At 46.2% G+C, this 18,998-nt stretch overlaps 1 protein-coding gene and 1 long non-coding RNA gene across 12 annotated transcripts in view; one reads left to right on the top strand and one right to left on the bottom strand.

Annotated features, from left to right (window-relative positions):
* Positions 1–477: 477 nt before the first annotated feature.
* ldb1a (LIM domain binding 1a) lies at positions 478–18,580 on the top strand. 11 transcript variants are annotated; one of them, XM_078104999.1, is made up of 12 exons: positions 478–874; positions 3,425–3,526; positions 11,385–11,487; positions 11,911–11,955; positions 12,160–12,235; positions 13,063–13,165; positions 13,325–13,497; positions 13,583–13,705; positions 13,796–13,873; positions 13,964–14,087; positions 14,302–14,444; positions 16,324–18,580. In XM_078104999.1, the coding sequence occupies exons 2-12, from the start codon at positions 3,499–3,501 to the stop codon at positions 16,375–16,377; spliced, it is 1,050 nt and encodes a 349-aa protein (XP_077961125.1). In that variant the 5' UTR covers positions 478–874; positions 3,425–3,498; the 3' UTR covers positions 16,378–18,580. The 11 variants fall into 11 exon arrangements, with proteins under 11 accessions (XP_077961125.1, XP_077961124.1, XP_077961121.1 ...); XM_078104998.1 differs by having other exon boundaries at positions 618–874; positions 14,302–14,450; XM_078104995.1 differs by having other exon boundaries at positions 618–874; positions 15,384–18,580.
* Positions 16,322–18,998, bottom strand: part of LOC144409521 (uncharacterized) — an 81,944-nt gene continuing 79,267 nt past the window's right edge. The window contains exon 2 of the long non-coding RNA XR_013468018.1: positions 16,322–16,485. This is a non-coding gene — a long non-coding RNA (uncharacterized LOC144409521). The remainder of the gene's footprint in view (positions 16,486–18,998) is intronic.

Here is an 18,998-nt window from a genome sequence, read left to right on the forward strand (position 1 = left end):
GGTTAGAAGATCTCTTCTGAGCTTTTTCCTTACTCAGAGATGTTACATTACTGTCTTTATTAGGTCCCAAATCATTGTGTTTTCTGTGTTAACACTTTCCCCATGCAGCCACATTAATCTGCATGTTAAGAATGGATATTTAGCACACATGTCCTCATTCAAGACGCTGGAGGCAGACTCAACTTGTGCTTCCATGGTGCCTGCTCCCCACGTGCCGGAGACACAATTTGACCCGACCAGTCTGCTCCTCGTTACCAGTCACGCTCAAACGAATCCACTGCTGCTCACATTTCCTCTGCCGTTTACCAGAGGCTGTACATCTGTGGGAGCTCAAAGAGTCGTGAACCTGTCTGCGTGTGAGAGACACAGAGAACGAGAGGAACACCACTGTGCCTCCAACACACTCCTTAACCGCCGCTGCCTACCGCTGCTCTGCCGTTGCCATGGATACAGTGCCCCCTCCTCCTCCTCTCGGTCGGTATGGAGGGATGGGGCTGGAGAGGAGAGGCTCTGGCGGCTGCCTCTGCGTCATATTTATACCAGTGCAGCTGAGAGCTGCCCCCCCCCCCCTCTCCCCTTCCCATCCACCCGCCCCTTCCCACTCCGCCTCCTTCTCTTTCCGTCCTTCCTTCCTTCTCTTCCTTCCTTCCTTCTCAGCATCCAATTTGCACACATCTCCCCTCCATTTGTGACTCCATCTGAATCTGCTCATCACTGTCTCTCCTCTCTCTCTCTCTCTCTCTCTCCCTCTCTCTCCCCCCACCTCCCTCCCATTCTCTGCCTCTGCTGGCGCAGCTTAGGTCACTTCTGCGTGGTTGACCCAGGCAGAGTTTTTCCGAGCGAGTGTGGGTGCAGAAGAAAGAGGAAGACAAAGGTAAGCGTTGAGATTGAAGATTTTTAAGTGAGACCGTGTGCAGGGGGGCCGGGGGTTTCGCAGAACAGCTGCAAGACAAAAGACTTAGACGTGAGCATTAATGGAACAAACTCACCTGAGATGACAAGCATGCCACCAAGAGCATGTTTTTAGGAAGTAGGAAGCAGCAATGCAGTTCTCAGCGCCGGTCAGCAAGTGTTTGTCTGCTGTCAGAGGACAACACGAGTGCAGCCGAGGGGGAGCAGACGTCTTCCTCAGCGAGCGAGGCGGTTGGCGTGACGGCGTGCAGGCACTTGGCTGTCTGTCACACGGTGTCGGAGAACTGCTGCACAGTGGAGCGAACGGAGAGGGGAACTTCACTATGCTCAGCTTTTTGAGCGGGGCTTGGATGTGTTGACAGAGCGGGAATCTCTTTATCTGCAAGAGTCGAGGGGAGAGAGGGGAGAGAGGGGAGAGAGGAGAGAGAGGGGAGAGAGGGGAGAGAGGAGAGAGAGGGGAGAGAGGGGAGAGAGGGGAGAGAGGAGAGAGAGGGGAGAGAGAGCATGCCTGACAGTGCAGTTGGTGGTGAGGTGCTCAGCTTCAAAGCCTAATCGCTCCTGGAAACAGAAGCCATTTCCTAAATCACATTCCCTCACCCCCTCCTCCTTTTCTCCCCTCTTGTGCTTTTTCTCCCCTCCCTCCTCCCCCCCCCATGCAGTGTTTTTTTTATCTCTCATATCTGCTTTTGTTCAGATTTCTTTTTTTTTACAGTGGTAGAATCGTCCATAAATGTCAGAGCCGCAAATTGCGACCTACAAGGCGCACAAAGGACCGGATGGTAACAGAACAGCGCGCAAGAGATGAGAGAGAGAACAAACAGAAAGAGTGTGCTCGTGTGTGTGTGTGTGTGTGTGTGTGTGTGTGTGGGGGGGGGAATGAAAAGACAGGGAGAACACAAGTGAGGGGAAAAGATGAGGAGGCCCGCAGGGCTGTTCATTGTGTCTCGGTCCTGAGAACAGCGTCTGACATGGTGTATGACATTTAACTGTGATGCTTCTGCCAGTCTGCTGGTGTGCCGGGAATGCGTCTGTCACCTTTCGTTTCACTGCAGACGCGTTGTCTTTTCTCAGTACGAATCGTTTGTAAGCGACACACAACAGAGACCTCTGAGGCTTGTTAAACCGGCCTTTGATACCCATGTGGATACATTCCATCGCCGGTACACTTTTATTTGAACTGTTCATCCATCACTTTTTAAAATGTATTTGAACTACTACTTTTAGCTGACTTCTCTTCTTGTTTCCTCGTTGTTGTTTTTATGAACTCTCAAGTGCAAGCTACGGTATTTTTATTGCAATCATGTCAATCTCAGTCAGTTAAGTTGCGATGACTCACTGATGCTACTCGGCCTGTCATCCCTCCTTCAGGATGAGGTACATGAGCAACAAAGACATCCGGGTCATTGGAGTCACTTATGGGCTTGTGTGTTTGTGAAGCGACGTGTGCGATCATGAGATTTTTGGTGAGAAAGAGCGAAAGCCCACCGGATCCAAGAGAAGTTATGGGCTGAGTGGGAAGGGAAACCGGAGAGGTGGAGGGCCGGGGGGGGGGGGGGGAGGAAATTAAACAAAATCACATCAAGCTGCTGAAAAAGGTTGAGTTAATATCAACAGAGGGGCTGAGATTAAATCGACTGAGCGAAGTAAGATTGAAAAAAAAGGGATGAAGGAGTCGAAAAGAAGCAGAGCGTCTGCAGTCAAGTCGACTGTTTACTTGCAGCTCCTGTTGGGTGTGAGCACGTGCACGGCCGTACGTGCTCACTCTTCCTGCCTCCCATGGGCCCCATGGGCCCCCTGCGTCCCCGCGCTCCAGGTGGGCTCTACATTTTTAATCGATACTGTCTGTAGTGATTAACACCAGTGTTCACTCAGCAGCAAAGAAAAAAAAAGGTAAAACAGCCGGAAGGAGCGAGAGAGGAAGACGGAAAGGGAGATTGAAATCTGCCGAAACACTCGGCACAGTGCGTGTGTACACGTGTGCATGCGTGTTCGTTTGCCAGTAATGACCCTGTGCCTCAGGGCTCCTAGTGAGTGTGTTCATCTCCCGTGGCAGCACCGAGCAAAAATGGACCATGCATCATTGCCACACACACACACACACACACACACACACCTTATGCAGTTGCTCGCTTTCCTCTGCTTCGCTCTAATTGCCTCCCTCATGCGTTGTCTCTTTCACTAACACACACACACACAGTCCCTCGCTCCATTCCATATTACTTACTCAAGCCTCACATTATGTAAAGGCTCTTTCTTCCTACTTCCACTCCTCTCTCATTTTCCCTCCCACTTGTGTTGCAATATGCCTATTAATGATGCAGTTAGAGCTCCACTGCCAACTTCCTGCCTCTGACACACACACACACACACACACACACACACACACACACACACACACACACACACACACACACACACAGAGAGAGAGAGAGAGTAGCTGTGGTGTACATGCCTTGCTTTTGTACCACTCCCTCTAATCTCTCCACCCCTCTGTCCCTGTTGTTTCCCTCAGAGTTTGGCCCATGCGAGCGGCGCGTGGACCGAGTGCAGCTGTTTCGTTCCGAGCAGAGCCCAACATGTGAGAAGATGTCCGTTGGAGGTTGTGCTTGTCCCGGTGAGTGCTCTCTCTCTCTCTTTCCTCTCTCGTCTCTGTGTTCAGCGGGGCCGTCAGAAAGATGACTTATGTAAAAAAAAAAAAAAAAATGCTGCAAAGCCGCCCAGGGCCGGCAGCAAGCCGCGTGAGTGAGGTTGTGCGTCGGCGCTGCGCTCCCAACACATGTCCTAACGCAAGGTTACAGCGCGAGCCTGGCGCGCTGCGGGGTCGGGCTGCTCGGCAGACCCTCTCGGTCACGCCGGCTTGCTGTGCAGCAGATCGATGGCTCTCTGAGTTTGGTCACACGCGGAGACACTGCGGTATCAATAAGTGCTCTGCTGGCTTCTCATTCCTTTTCTCGTTCTTGTCTGGCCACTTAGGCTCTGCTTTTCCGTTTATTTGTGCTCTCATATGTCAAGAGGAGTTTCTGGAAATCACTGCTCACTGTCACGACAACTATATTTGTACCGCTGAGCACAGCTGAATAAGGACAGAGTGCTTTCTGCACTGCAACATGGTTTTAAAGCCCGTCTCTCTTGATGACTGTAAACCATGAACGAGGACTCTTAAGAAGATTTTGGCTAAGAGTCGAATTTGAGTTAAGCTGCACTTTGGATGTTGGGCATGTTCGTCATTGTGACCTTGCATTTCTGCGTATTTTTTGTTTTTGAAAGTAGTTTGCTTGGCTTTTCGTGAAATATACATTCTTGAGTTTTAAGCAACAGTTTATTGATCAAATAGGATTAAAAAGGGTGCTAATGTTACGGTTTGTCTGTTCCGTATCCACATTCCGTATCAGAAGCAAGAGAAAAAGAGAAATCTAGAACTGTCTGCACATGTCAGCAGTTGGTGAGCAACATGTTGTGGCAATTTCTATCGGGTAGATCTTCCAATTCATTCTCTCCCGCAAAGGATTTCATCCGGTTTGACTTTGGAGCAATTTCGCTCCACAGTTGCCCCGGTGAGAGCGGAGACGGTCGGTGCAAGGTGCCAAGGGGACGTTCCTTTTGCAGCACGAGGGAGCAAGTAGCAGACATAAATTGAATCGTAGCATCTGCTCGGGGTGGAGGGGAGGGGGGGGAGGGATCTCAGAGAGGACAGATTGAATTAGGGTGTCAGTATCATTTTAATGGCGCGGCTCTGATTCATTGGTAGTCGCCTATCACATGGAATAATATCAGAGACGCCTCTGCTTGATGTTCTCCTGTCAGATCTTTTTATCCCCCCTCTCTCCTACTGCTCACACCCTCGCTCCCTCCTGCGAGCTCTGGAGCAAAAAACTTCTAACAACATCCACATGTTTGTGAAGGACGTCGGGAGAAAGAGGTGGAACCAGAGAGATCTGCCATGAGCACGTTGTGCAGCAAACACTAACAGGTTTACGCGCGCGGGCGAGAGTGCGCATGTGCAACGTGCACGTCCACTCGCGAGCGCGCGCGCGCGCGCACACACACACACACACACACACACACACACACACACACACACACACACACACAACGTGACGAGGAGCCTGCTTGGACAAGTTTAGGCTGGCTGATCTGGCAGATAACCACAGGCAAACACTGATCAACACTGGTTTGCAGCCTCTCTCTCCCTCACTGCTGTGTGCTGTAAATCATTACATTTCAAGACTGGTTTGTTTACATTCTTGTGCGATGGTGGACGGAAGATCCTCCCCGTACTTTGTGTGTGAATCTGCATCTCCCTCTACAGCACTGGCTCTTTTCATCTGGGCCTGTTTGTCTTTGTTTTTCGGTATTGGGTAAGAGTGTATAGAAGGGAGGAATCTGAACTGAGCACATTTGCATGTGGCAGAATGTGAGCCATAATAAAGAACAGACCTCTCGTGTCTGTCTAGCTCATTGACAACCCTGTGACATCCTGCTGTTGTTATGACTTTGCTGCAAATCAGTCTTTTTAAGGCTTTGTTCCCCGCGTGAAGGGGATTCGTCCTAACACAGTGGAGCCAATCACATCCTTTGTTCAGACTAAATGGTAAAAATAGATTGCCTGTGAGCTGAAGACCCCCCCCCCCCCCCTCCGCCTCTCCCCTCCATTCTCACATGCAATCAAGCTTGAGCTCCCGTCTGCTCACTACTCTCGCCATCTCTCACCCATCTCACTTTAACCCCTCCCTCCTATTTCTGCCTCCCTCGTCTCACTCCACCCCTCCCTTCCTTTCCCCCTTTTTCACTCTCATTCACTCCCTCACCCCTTCTTCACTGCCTTAACAGTGGCGTTAGCTCATGCATAAAGTCACACGGCATCTGATTGGCGAAAAGTGACTTAAAGCAGAACCAAGATGGCAGCCGAACAGCTCTTTTGATTACCGTTACACAACAACACGACTGCCTCAGCTTTGTTTCACTGCCTTCAAAGCTTGCGCCTCATTTTTTTCCCCCCTTCCTCAATTCCACACTTCTTCTCTTGTCCTTGTCCCCTCCTCTCCCTACCAGCCTCTCAGATCTTGTTTGCTAGATCAAAATGGCTGTGTGTGCAGAGGCAGAGAGAAAGAAGGAATGCGTGGGAGACAGAGATGCTGGGAGTCAGAGAGATGGGGGATGGGGGGGGGGGTGCAGAGTGGAGACGTGCTGTAGTGATGTCACATCTGCTGCGGGCCGACAGGATGGCAGAGGAAAGCTGGCATGTGCCACAGCCGAGGGGAGGGGGACGAGAGGGAGAATATGTGGGAAGGAAAAAAATACATTTTCTATCAAAGCACACCTTTATTCGAGGGAGATGTGCAAGACGCAAGAGTCTTTAAAACATGAAAGCAGGCTTGGTACTGACTGAGCTGTGCTGAAAACAAAAGGTGTGACGACATCTGCAGTTTTTTTTGTGAGCGTTGTGCTGTATTTCTGTGCCTATTGTTGTGTGTGAGAGGGACCTTTTTAAATTCTGCAAATTTTCATGCAAATGTTTTTTTGTTGACAAGTGTATCCAGCCTGTTTGAGCTGGTTAGTGAGACAAATGTTATCATGATGTTAAAGGAATTACTGCCATATAACAGAACGCATGTTGTGCTTTGGACTGTGAATAAAAAAAGCAGAGCTTTCAGACTTTAATTGATGACGTGCAAAAAGGGAGATGGACCGGTTACATAGCAACAGTAGCCCTATAAATGACCAAACCTCCGGTTTAAACTACGCTAGAACCTCCCTGTTAACAGCAAATCTTCCGAGCCGATTCGATTCGCAAGCGTCCACAGCAACGATCCTTCTTTATCTTGTGCGCGTGGTGTTTAACTTCCTGCTGCCGGGCCGCAACCTGCTGTCTTGTTGCTATCACTACCAGGCAGGTGTTACAGAACAGTTTCCCTCACAGGTTCGTGCTTCCACTGTGGCGGCTCGAAACGCAGCGACAGGAGTGTGAACATGCTGTTCAGCAGCGCTCTCTGGTTCCCTCACTGATGCTCGACTCTCTCTGTCAGAAGGCACAATACTTGGAGGGTTTTGGAGAAAAAAGCTTAAAGGCTTATTTTACATGTGCATGGCCTGTGTTGAGTCAACTTGTTTACAGCCCACCTCGGTTTCTTTATCCATGTCTGTAAGGAGGCTTGAGTAATTATGCCAATGATTCAAAATTCATTTAACATTTTCCTGCATTAGAAGTCACGTTACCTTTATTTGCATTGCAATGCACGTAAAGCAATGAATGTTAAGCAGTCTGCCTCTGTATAAAATAAGACCTCTAGAGGGGTCTTAGGGGCAACGGAGATCTATAAATACTGTGTGTAGTACAAGACCAGGTTCCCAGTTACTAAATTAGAATGTAGTTCTTGAGGATCCAATTTCTCAGGACTGAAACTGTCCCACAGTAATGTATGAATATATGCAATGCTCCATATTCTCTGCTGTGTGAATCAATCTTCCGGACAGCACATTTTGTATGTTTTAATGATAATGCATACAATGCCATGAATACAAGCACTTTTGTGCTTATCAAATTTACAGTTGGATATATTGATGGAATAGACAGGTAAAGATGATACCTACAAGATAAAAGCTGCAGGTAGTGTGCAGTTAAGTCCATTGTATTGTATTGTATTGTATTGTACTCTGTTTTGTTGTATTTGTTGTATTTGACAGTTTCATTATGAAGCATGCGGATGTTTGCAGCGTTTGCCAGCAGAGGGAGATGCTGTTCTATCACATCTGTTCTTTGTGTGAGTCCCTCAAAACTGACTTTGGAATCAATGTTTTCAACAAAAGCTTATAGATCTAGTACTGTGTTACAACAAAGTGCTTCATGTTTGATTCCCCTCTCCAATTGTAGTTTTCACAACTATGCACCAAAACTCTACTCTACAAAATCTTGAGTTACATTGTTTTGCATTTATTGAACATTGTCGCCCGCAGATCACACCAGATATTTTTGTCATCTCCGTCCAATATGACCACTGAGTACAAGCTGCAGATGATGATGTATATCTGCACACTAAGCCTGATGGGAGCTTTCAGCAGTAAGAGTGACTGGTCTGGGTCAGATGTGTTTACTCTCTCAATGAAATGCATTGCTCCACTTTTCTCATCTGCTCTCCCGATTCATATAATTCTACAAACTGACAGGCAGCACAAGTGAAAGCCTCAACAAATTGAGCTTCAAATGCACTTTGAGACCGCAAAAGGTTTTCCGGGCTTCAAATATATTGCTTGTAAACATTAGAGTGGTTATTGATTAAAAGTGAGGCAGCAGATTACGCTCTTACATAATCTGAGGCTCAGGGTGGAGGATGTGAGTCATCAGCCAAGTCAATCATTTTTTATAAGCCTTTACAAAGTTGGCTTGAATTAAACAGCCTGTTTAGGTAACTCATCTTTGTGGCATATTTGCTGAACAGTGTGAACAAAATGTTGGACTCACACTCTTGTTTTTGCTTGTTTTGTTACTTGATTCCCAATGGTTCAAGCAACCCCGGGAAAAATGATCACTATCGCGTCATTCCTCATGAATGCTTATTATGACGGAATTAAATGTTAATGCCCCCAACAAGGGAGTTTTTATAAATGCACATTGTCTACAGATTATAACACTGACAGTTCTGTTTAGTGGATGAATGCAGGAGTTTATAAACTGAAAAAGTGACATATCATTTCTGGACTATTGTTTATTTTAGAAGGATTATATATGCTCCCAGCCAGTTTGGTAAAATCCCTAAAAGGCCCTATTCTTAAATTTATGTTAGTATAAATACTTCCTAAGAGGCATGAGTGTCATCCAACTTTATTATGACTCTTTCAACTTTATTTATCATTTTTAATAAATATGAGAGTGCAGGAATAGTTTGTATCCAAGAGGCATCCTTGTAACAACAAAGACACACGTACGCACCAGACTTTTAAAAGACGTCACATTTTTCTAAAATGACCTAAAACATCACTTTTGGGGAGGAAATGTGTATAAAATAACGCAGTTAACGAATGGTGGAGTGATTAAAGCGATGAGCCCGGTCGACACGATGTAAACATCGTCCTGAGTGTGTCTCGTCTGACGGGATGGGCGGGGCAGAGAGGAGGAGGAGGCGGGGCCTCTTTCTTTCTTTTTTTTTTCCTTGTCTCGGCTGGCAGGAACAAAGGGTCCTGTAGTAGTAGTAAATAGGTTAGCATCGTCCCCTAATGAAATGACATTCAAATCAATTAGTTGGGGAGTGCAAATTGACAGGAAACGGGGCAACTAGCTGGAGCGTTTTCCCGCCTCTTGTCGTCGGGTCGGGCTGTCGGACTAACGTCACATTATCACCGGTCGCCGCTGGAGCTTTCACCGTCCAGCCGCTCCGGCTAGCAGCGAAGCTAGCTGGCTAGAAACACCGATCGGAGGTGTCGAGCAACACCGCGGTTCGGTGGACCTTTCTCTGCAGGTAACTCAAACTATTATAACCAGGCTCATTTTTTTGGGGTGCGCGATAAACCAACAAAAACCTGCTTGTGGTAAAAAACAACCACGGGTTGACGGTGAGTGTGTGGCGGCGGCGGGTCGGCCGGCTAGCTAGGTCACTAGCATCCGTGCAATGAGTGCGGCCCTGCGCTTCAGCTGAAGCCCGCCCGGTGTCTTAAAGTGATTACATACCGTCACTTTGTAAAATGGCAACTGGGCCGCAGGCCGAGCCCAGCCGGCGTTAGAACAGCGGGCAGTGCGACTGAGTTGCCAGTCCCGGCACCTTGTGTTGTGGGTGCTTGAGTGGCCGCGGGCCGGCCTGTCTATTGTCTGCAACGGAGCAGCTTGAGGGGACCGAACTGCGCCTGAGTGTCCCTGTGTTTTGTGTCCCGTTGTTAAGAGGGCTTTTTGCTCGTGGATGGCTCATGCATCACAAACTTTATTTGTCATTTTAACCCAAACCCGCGGCCCCGTATTTGAGCTTTTTGTAATGGGTCGTTTTGAATACGCCTCGCTCTCTTCCCGGTACATTTATTTAAAGGGTGTGTGTTGGTGAATATTTAAGGAGAGAACAATCTGTGTGGGGCGGCACGGTGGCGTGGTGGTTAGCACCGTTGCCTCACAGCAAGAAGGTCCTGGGTTCGATTCCGCCCAGTGGCCTTTCTGTGTGGAGTCTGCATGTTCTCCCCGTGTCTGCGTGGGTTCTCTCCGGGTTCTCCGGCTTCTTCCCACAGTCCAAAGACATGCTCTGGGGATCAGGTTAATTGGTGACTCTAAATTGCCCGTAGATGTGTGAATGTGAGTGTGAATGGTTGTGTGTCTCTGTGTAGCCCTGCGATTGGCTGGCGACCAATCCAGGATGTACCCTGTCTATCGCCCGAAGTTGGCTGGGATGGACTCCAGCCCCCCCGCGACCCTGTGTGCAGGATAAGCGGTTTGACAATGGATGGATGGATGGACAATCTGTGTGTCAGCGCTTTGCAGAGTACATGTTCTCCCAGCATGGAAGCGTGTTTGCAAAAACAGACGATTGAATGGAGGCTTCGCATATATTTCATTGCTGTCTGGGGGTGAGTAGGTCAGACATTATGCAAATACAGAAGCATCGTTGGGTGATCGTGAGCAGGTTCCCCCACATAGCAAATCAACTGAAGCAGAGGAGCGAACCGGGGAGGAGGAGGAGGGGGATGTGAATGGAGATGGACAGATCAGACTTCACACTGGCCGAATTGACCCCAAATCCTGTCTTTCTAACTGCATCTGTGAAGCTCGACATTTGCAGAGTAGTCTGACATCCATTGGGACGGAGTAAGCGTAACAAATTAACATATCTGTGCCTTCAGTGGCTTGTTTTGAAATGTTATATTTGCAAGCAGGACGTGTGTTAACCACATTATAAAAGGGGTCAAATACAGAAGCAGTAATGAGTTGAGCCATTCAATTTTTCTCCACATCCCAGTCCGCTACAGTTTGGCTGCCTGGGTATCGATCATCTTCATCAGGCTTTCTTACATGCCACCGCTGTGTTTGTGACGCCTGCTTGAGTAGTGCTACTGCAAAGATGTTCTCTAGTATAACTCAACTGTTTGCGTGTGAATGCCTTATCTGGACAGACGAGAGTTAATAGCCGGGATCTGCGTGAGGGGGATGGGAAGGATGGGCTGAATGTAGAGAAGAGACTGTAAAGAAAACAGTACAGAAATCCATTTCACTTGATTGTTTCCGCAGATTTCTGTGGGCTAATAAATATTGCTATTTTTTCCCCCCACTCCCTGTGATGATTTGTTTCCTTGTCCATTTACCAGATTGAAGATGGATTAGATGATGAAAGCAGCAGGAAATTGTTTTGGCAGTGTGCTTTTTATTTGAGTAAATCTCAACGAAATTGTCCAGCATTAGATTACTTAGATGATGCTGTGATTTGAACGAGCTAAATCTAAAGTAACCCAAATCTCCTCTAAATCTCTCCTCTTTTTTCCCTCCGTCTCTGCTGTGTGCGCAGGCTGTTCGTCAAAGTCATTCAAGCTGTACTCTCCTAAGGAGCCCCCCAACGGCGGCAGCTTCCCCCCCTTCCACCCAGGCGCTATGCTGGACAGAGATGTGGGGTAGGTCAAGGTTGCCATAACTCACAAAATGTAACCTTTTTTGCCCCAAAATATTTAACGTTTGTTAATAAATGTCCGAGCAGTGTTACATGCCAGCGGTAGATACTATTAAAATAATTTGTGACCATAGTACGTCTATGGAACCACAGTATTTGAGTTCCAAATATTTTGTCTTTGGGCCCTCTGCAGTCTTTTCAGTGGTTGGATTGAAGGGGTTTAAACTGTAATCTGTTAAAAGTTGTATTGTATTACAGCTTGTTATGCACATACACTGAAACCAGAACTTATTTCCATTTTACATCTGTACACATTTGATGCTCAGCCTCTGGTTTCTTTCACCACTGGCCTGTGATCTCTTCTATTCTTAATTAATGTTTGCTGTAAAAAAAGGTTGCTGATGTTTCTACATTTTGTTGTTCCTAGCCCTACACCCATGTACCCCCCATCATACATGGAGCCTGGAATGGGGTGAGTACACTGGCGCTTACATACAGTTGTGGTTTGTCTTCGCTCAGAGGCCGTTTATACAGCATTATACTCCTCCTTTATTTTAAAACACATGGACATTAAATGTCCCGGCAATTAGCTTAGGTTTGAAAGTGCTCGGGGCTCATGGAAATGATTTGTTTGAGAGCCAGCGAAGGCATTGAGACGCCCTGCTTTGTGTTACAGGAGACCCACGCCGTACGGGAACCAAACAGATTACCGGATATATGAGCTGAACAAACGGCTACAGAACTGGACAGAGGTGAGAGTTCCTTCATCGCTCACATGGAGAGTAATGAGACATCAACACTACACAGGTTCCATGCGTAAACAAAGCACCCGAGTCACGTTTTCACGTCGGTTTGTGGTTACGATTGTTGGTGCAACTCCTGGGAACCGGATTGTCCCTCCCAGCTGCTGCTCGTGTAGTTAACCATGCTGGAGATTTTGTCTGAAATGAAGCCTGAGAATGCACTCGGTTCACTTACATTCAGGCTGTAATAAGATTATCTGATCAACCTGGCAAAAACATAATTGGAGTGCCAACTGTTTATATGCTTGTGCGCGCAGCTGAGGTCTTGTAACCAGCCGCGCTTTTCATGTGTCTGGCTGCACTAACAAATGCATTCACACTTTAGTGCATTCGGGGGATTTTATCCTCAATTAAGTGGGATGTTCCACTCAACAGCCGGCATGACTGCATGCCTCATTCAGAATATCCCCTTCATTTGGCCTTTATAACCTAATTTCTTCTCTAAAATATTGAAGAGCTTCTGCATTGAATTGTTTTATACATGATACATGATTGTGGTGATCATTGTATTGACCGGAGCAGGAAGCGTTAAAAGGTTTTAGGGAATTTGATGAAACAAGAACTGCTGCTTGTCTGTGAGCGGTTTTAGAATGTTAAGAACCCTTTTTTGTTTATCCAAATGATCTATTTTTTAACTTCCTCTTCCAAATCTTCCTCATATCAACCACACTGTAATACGCTTGATTGCTATTACATTGCAATGTTACGATGGAGTAATTTGTCTCTCCGATTTGAAAGGAATTAAAATAAAGGAATGTTTCTTCATCTTGTTTCAGGACTGTGACAATCTCTGGTGGGATGCCTTCACCACAGAGTTCTTTGAAGATGACGCCATGCTCACCATCACTTTCTGTCTGGAAGATGGACCCAAACGATACAGTGAGAATAAAAAAAGAAAATGCCACTGTTTGTTTCTGTTTTCAGGTCCTAATTGATAATCAATATCTCCCAAAATGTCCATATGGTTTATTTACAACTCTTTCCCTACATTGGTGATTTAAAGTTTCACGTATGTATGTTCACTTTTTTTGTTTGCAGCCATCGGCAGGACTTTGATCCCGCGATACTTTCGTAGTATTTTTGAGGGGGGCGCCACAGAGCTGTTCTATGTTTTGAAGCATCCAAAGGAGTCCTTCCACAGTAACTTTGTGTCCCTTGACTGTGACCAATGCACCATGGTGACACAAAATGGCAAACCCATGTTCACACAGGTACCAGATGCACGATGTCGCTGTAACTCTAATTGCTGCTACTGGCCCTGTGACCTCTAACCTGTATCTCTCTGCTGTGGTTCAGGTTTGCGTGGAGGGCCGCCTCTACCTCGAGTTCATGTTTGATGACATGATGAGAATCAAGACGTGGCACTTCAGTATCAGACAACACAGAGAGGTCCTGCCGAGGAGCATTTTGGCTATGCACGTGAGTTCCACACTCTAATAACCTTGCGCGCAAATGCTAATAGCCGTACTAGCACTCATTCATCTCATCTTTTTCGACACAATCATGTAGGACCCTCAAATGCTCGATCAACTGGCTAAAAATATCACCAGATGTGGGCTGTCCAACTCCACACTCAACTACCTCCGTGTAAGCAAATTTCCCTCTGATTGTCCTTCTCTTTTTCGATCAGTCATGTAAATTAAGCTAACTGTTCCTTTCTCTTTCTCTTCCATGAAGCTATGTGTGATATTGGAGCCCATGCAAGAGTTGATGTCAAGGCATAAGACTTACAGCTTGAGCCCCAGAGACTGCCTGAAGACTTGCCTCTTCCAAAAGTGGCAGAGGATGGTAGCACCACCAGGTAACTTGCACAACCATTTTTAATTTTTTTTTAATGTCCCGTGACTTTTATTGTACCGTTGCCTTTCTTCACATTTTAAGCTGAGGAGCACACACAAATGCGCTTGCTATTGCAAAACGGTTCTTTGTCTGCAACAGGCTGAGAAAACACAGATTTACATTTACGTAAATATATGTGATCTGTGAAACGTACCTTGTACCTGTCCACTGCGTAGCTGAGCCTGCCAGACAAGCTCCAAACAAGCGGCGGAAAAGGAAGGTGTCCGGTGGAAGCACCGTGAGCTCCGGCGGAGGCAGCAATAACAACAGCAACAGCAAAAAGAAGAGTCCAGCCAACAGCTTTTCTCTCTCCAGCCAGGTACCTGTAAGCATTACATTTACTTGACCTCTATCTGCACCTCCAAGTTCAGCACAGGAGTAAGGCATTGGAGGGGTGGCGGGGCTGGAAAGAAAGCCCAGGGGGATAGGAAGTTATTTGTGGGTGGTGCCGGGGGCTGTTGGTGAGTAAAGGAGTGGGTGTAGCAGCAGGTTAGCGATAGCACAGGGAGGCCTTGGTAAGTGGGGTTTGTGTTAAGGTGTGGTTGGGGAATAGCTGTTGCTTTTTATAATTCTTTTTTGAAGGATGAGTAGATTTAGTTCGTGGACCCCTGCTGTGAACCAGTGATGGGCAGTCCCTGGTGCTCAGGGGCCATATTGTTATGGGTTTGTATAGAGAAGCTACAGGTGACCTCCATTGCTAAGTAATGCTCTAAATGTGTGGGGGTCAAGGGGCAGTTAGCCTTCCTCTCTTTAGAGTCTAAGTCTCTCAGAGCACACGATTCACAGAGCACTGCCGTCTTTACCCAACTTGGTTGAGTGAACGAGACCCGAGGTGGAATAAAATGCCCACCCCCTTCTCCCCTCCCCTCCCCTCGATGCAGCACTCAAGGTTCACGGACGCCCACTGCTGGCCAGTAGGGAGGGCCCCTTGATCCCGGTTCTTGGAACTGTGGCAGGGAGTCGGGGCCACAACTGACCCACCTGTCAGGGTAGATGCCCTGACGAGCGCCTCGTCCTGTTGTGATGGGTCCGAGAATTGAAGGACACTAATAGCTCAAGTTTTGAATACACTCTCGGCCCCTGAAAAATAAATAAATTACCCTTCTTATTAGTCCTTAAAAAAAATCCAGAACTGAACCGACTTAATTGCTAGAGCGTAGAGAACCCCCCCCCCCGATACACCTAGAACTCGCAGCAATTCCGCGCAGCCCCCTGTATTATGGGGATAATATGTACCGGCCCTTGCTGTCCCCTTTAGGACGTGATGATGGTGGGAGAGCCCACTCTGATGGGAGGGGAGTTTGGTGACGAGGACGAGCGTCTGATCACACGGCTGGAGAACACGCAGTTCGATGGGGCGAATGGCCTGGAGGATGAGGACAGTTTCAACAGCTCGCCTGCACTTGGGGCACACTCGCCCTGGAACAACAAGGCTCCCTCCAGTCAGGAGAGCAAGAATGAAAACTCCCAGTCATCCCAGTAGAGTGCTGGGGTCTCAGCCAGCCCCCTCCCCCCTTCTTTTTTTTTTTTTTTTTTTTTTTTTTTCAATGATTAAATGCTACTGGTATTCAACTGAGCCAACACACTAGCGAGAGGAGTCAGGGAAGGTGGCCTTGAGCACTTGTGTCTAATTAATTAATTAATTAATTTTTTGTTTGTTCCGTCATGTTAGTTTTTATGACGAAAGGAGAGCAGTTAGGAAGATGGACAATAGCTGCTGGACTGATAAAGCTCCTCACATGAAGGACCGGGTCAGCAGAATCCCACTCGCTCCCTCACATTGTTGCACATGACCAGTGGTGCTCAGCCTTGGCCCTTGTCTGCTCGGCTCCAGTCGGCCCTCTTATAGGCGGGGTGGGGGGTGTGTGTGTGTGTGCATGTGTCTTTACCCCCCCAACCCCTCCCGACCCTCCCCATCATAGCTCACCACAGTGTTTGAGCCGTAGTTGGCATGTCCTGTTGTCCGAGTGCTCGCCGTGGCGACCATGTCAGTGGGTTCTTGTTCCAACCTCGGGTCTCTCAGGCATGCGTTTTCCTTGACGACGCACCACCTTGTTTCTGTTGTGCTCATGTCACAGGGAAGAAATGCTTAGCTTTTATTTAACTTATTTTTTTGCAGGCTGCAGAAAACTGTGTGCACTCTTTAGTATCAAAATTCAACGTTCGGTTTTTAAAAACTCAATTATTTGTTTTTGTAGGACCTGGTTGGAACAAAAACCTGTACAGTGCCGGAGCTTGAGGACCGGAGTTGAGAACCACTACGCTAAATCTTACACACACACACACACACACGCATCCAAACACTGACGCATACATCAACACACACACACACACACACACACACACACACACACTCACACCTGCAGCATATAACATTGAGGTACTGGAAAGAGGTGGTACGCAGCATGTCTGGACCAGAGCACCAGATGCTACAGAAGTGTGTTTTCATTTTCTATGTTTTAGACTTGTTTTGAATTGTTTTTATTTTTGTAAACAATTTCTAAAAAATAAACCGACAGACAAGCAAGCAGGCAAACATAAACACCCCAGAATATTCTTTGCACTGTTTTCCCGCTATTTACTACAATCTATTTTAGTTATGAATTGACGGTGTATTTCCTTTCTATTATTGCTAATGTAAGAACTGTAAAACATCTGGAACCTGCAGTATATTGATGTAAACGTATTGCTGTTAGATCATTCTCATTGTGATGGTAATAGCTTCCATGTAAGTCTTTGCTTAATATAATATCATCCGTCCTCGTCAGCCACAGCGCTGTCATAGTGTCCGCTGACTTCACGGCTAGAAAACCAGTTGGGGAGAACAAGGCCAGTGTTTTAATACTGTTCTCCATCTTGTTTGATGTGAGTGAAAAGCAGCGCACTAGAAACCATTTCCCCCACTCGTTCTCCACCCGGGGCCTGTTCTGGTTCCATTGCTTGTCATTGTAGGAGTGTTTGATTTGTTTTGGAAATCTCTATCTGGGAGGCCTCTCTTCAAATTTGCTACTCGAAAAATATTTTAAAAACAAGTTTTGACAGGATTGTAAAATAAGAAGAAAAACTTTTGTACTTACTTAAGTTTCCCAGAACTGTTTTTAATCTCAATTAAGGAAGCTGCAGACCAAGGAGCTACATGTAAAGATTCTTTAGATATTGATTACACTGTGCTGTTTTTATGACCAATCATTTTGTTGGATTTACTCCTCATATTTGTGTCTGTGCTTGTATATTTTTTAGGTAGTAATTTCGGTAAAAGTCATTCTATGTATTCCTCCCTAGAATTATGAGAACCCCAATCTAATGTAAAGAGATTAAAAGCCTCTTTAAAGTTTCTTTTTTATTTTTTAAATGTGATTTTAAATGCTACAATCACTGATAAAATCATTTTGTCCTCATTTTATCTAACTGTATTTATTTTTCTATGAATCGATATTCTGTTTAGGTCCAATCCTCCTGTACTATACTCATGATATGTAGACGTTTTTTGGGCTGCTTAGTCAGGTCATTCCATTGCTTGGCATTCTTTAAGACGTGGCTCCCAGTTCATCACAATGGTTCAGTATGTTCACATTAAAGGGACATTTAATGTTCATTTTCTGCTGTTGTAGAGACCTGGTCTGTCCAAACAAAAGTTGTCAGATGACCTGAAAAGCCATAATCACATATAGTGCTTTTAAAGTTAGACCAAATTGTGTTGGTAAGTCATCCTGATTCCTCAAGTCCACAGATGTTGTTAATGTTCAAATTGGGAGCAATCTTAACTGAAATTTGATCACAATCACCTAAACCCTCAATGGGATTTTTGATTATTTTTTTTTTAGGTTTTGTGATTATATTTTCTTCCCAGATACATTTTAAATCTGTAACAAATGCAACGTAAATTTGTATTAATACACTTAAGTAAATACACTTCCCATTGACATGACATCTTCTCCTGCGAAGGGGACCACTGGGCTTGACCTTTTACCTGCTGGAGCAGGTTCTCCTGTTTACATAAACGACAGGCTTCAGCATCACGCAGGTATTGGATAAGACTTCAAATTCACCCAGCAGGGGTCTCCCAGAGCACTAAACAGGCCGAGCTGTCAGGGATTCTCCACCATTACAGCTGACAGCAATGCTCTTTGTAAATCTACACCCAGCTGCAGGCTATTGTTCTTTTTCCGTCCTTTCTCATTGTCTCTTGCGGCACTGAAGTCTACTTTTGTGGTGTATCGATGGCAGACACGTAATCGATCTAGAGGGAACTTTTTAACACCTTGTGTTTCCTGAGTTGATGTGATTTAAGGAATAAAGGTTTGTGAAATGCGAGACGAAGCTGAGATGGCAATTCACCAATAGCTGGCTCCTGTAGCGCCTCACCATAGGGGTGGTTTTATATCTATATTTTTTGCCAGGTTTCTGTCATTGATGATTTATGTATGGTATCAATAAAGATGAATTTTCACTGAACGTGGCTTGTATGATGTCAATGTGTCTTAATCATGCCACACTGCCCCTAATATGATAATTGCACCAAAAGTACCGTCAAGAATCAGACGACTCAGGAAAACCGTACAGCATAAAGACCAGACGTGATAGAGAAACAGAGATTTGATCCAACAAAATCTACCAATTAGTGTCTGGTGTCTGCATGGTTATTCTAGACAGATGGATCTGTGATAACATCTCAACTTCAGTTACACTCTGTTTTAGCTGTGATTTTGTACCAATTCATCCAAGTAATGTTAAAAAGAGGATGTCAGTTAGAGACTTCAATCCCTGGCAACGGTGTTTCTACAGATCCATCAGTGTTCACGGGTGGGAAGGAACGACGGGATGACAAGAGTAACAGAACAACCTGTAGGAGTCTGGTGCTGTTGTCGTTTTG

This window comes from Gasterosteus aculeatus, chromosome 6, assembly GCF_964276395.1.
Source record: "Gasterosteus aculeatus chromosome 6, fGasAcu3.hap1.1, whole genome shotgun sequence".
NCBI lineage: Eukaryota > Metazoa > Chordata > Actinopteri > Perciformes > Gasterosteidae > Gasterosteus > Gasterosteus aculeatus.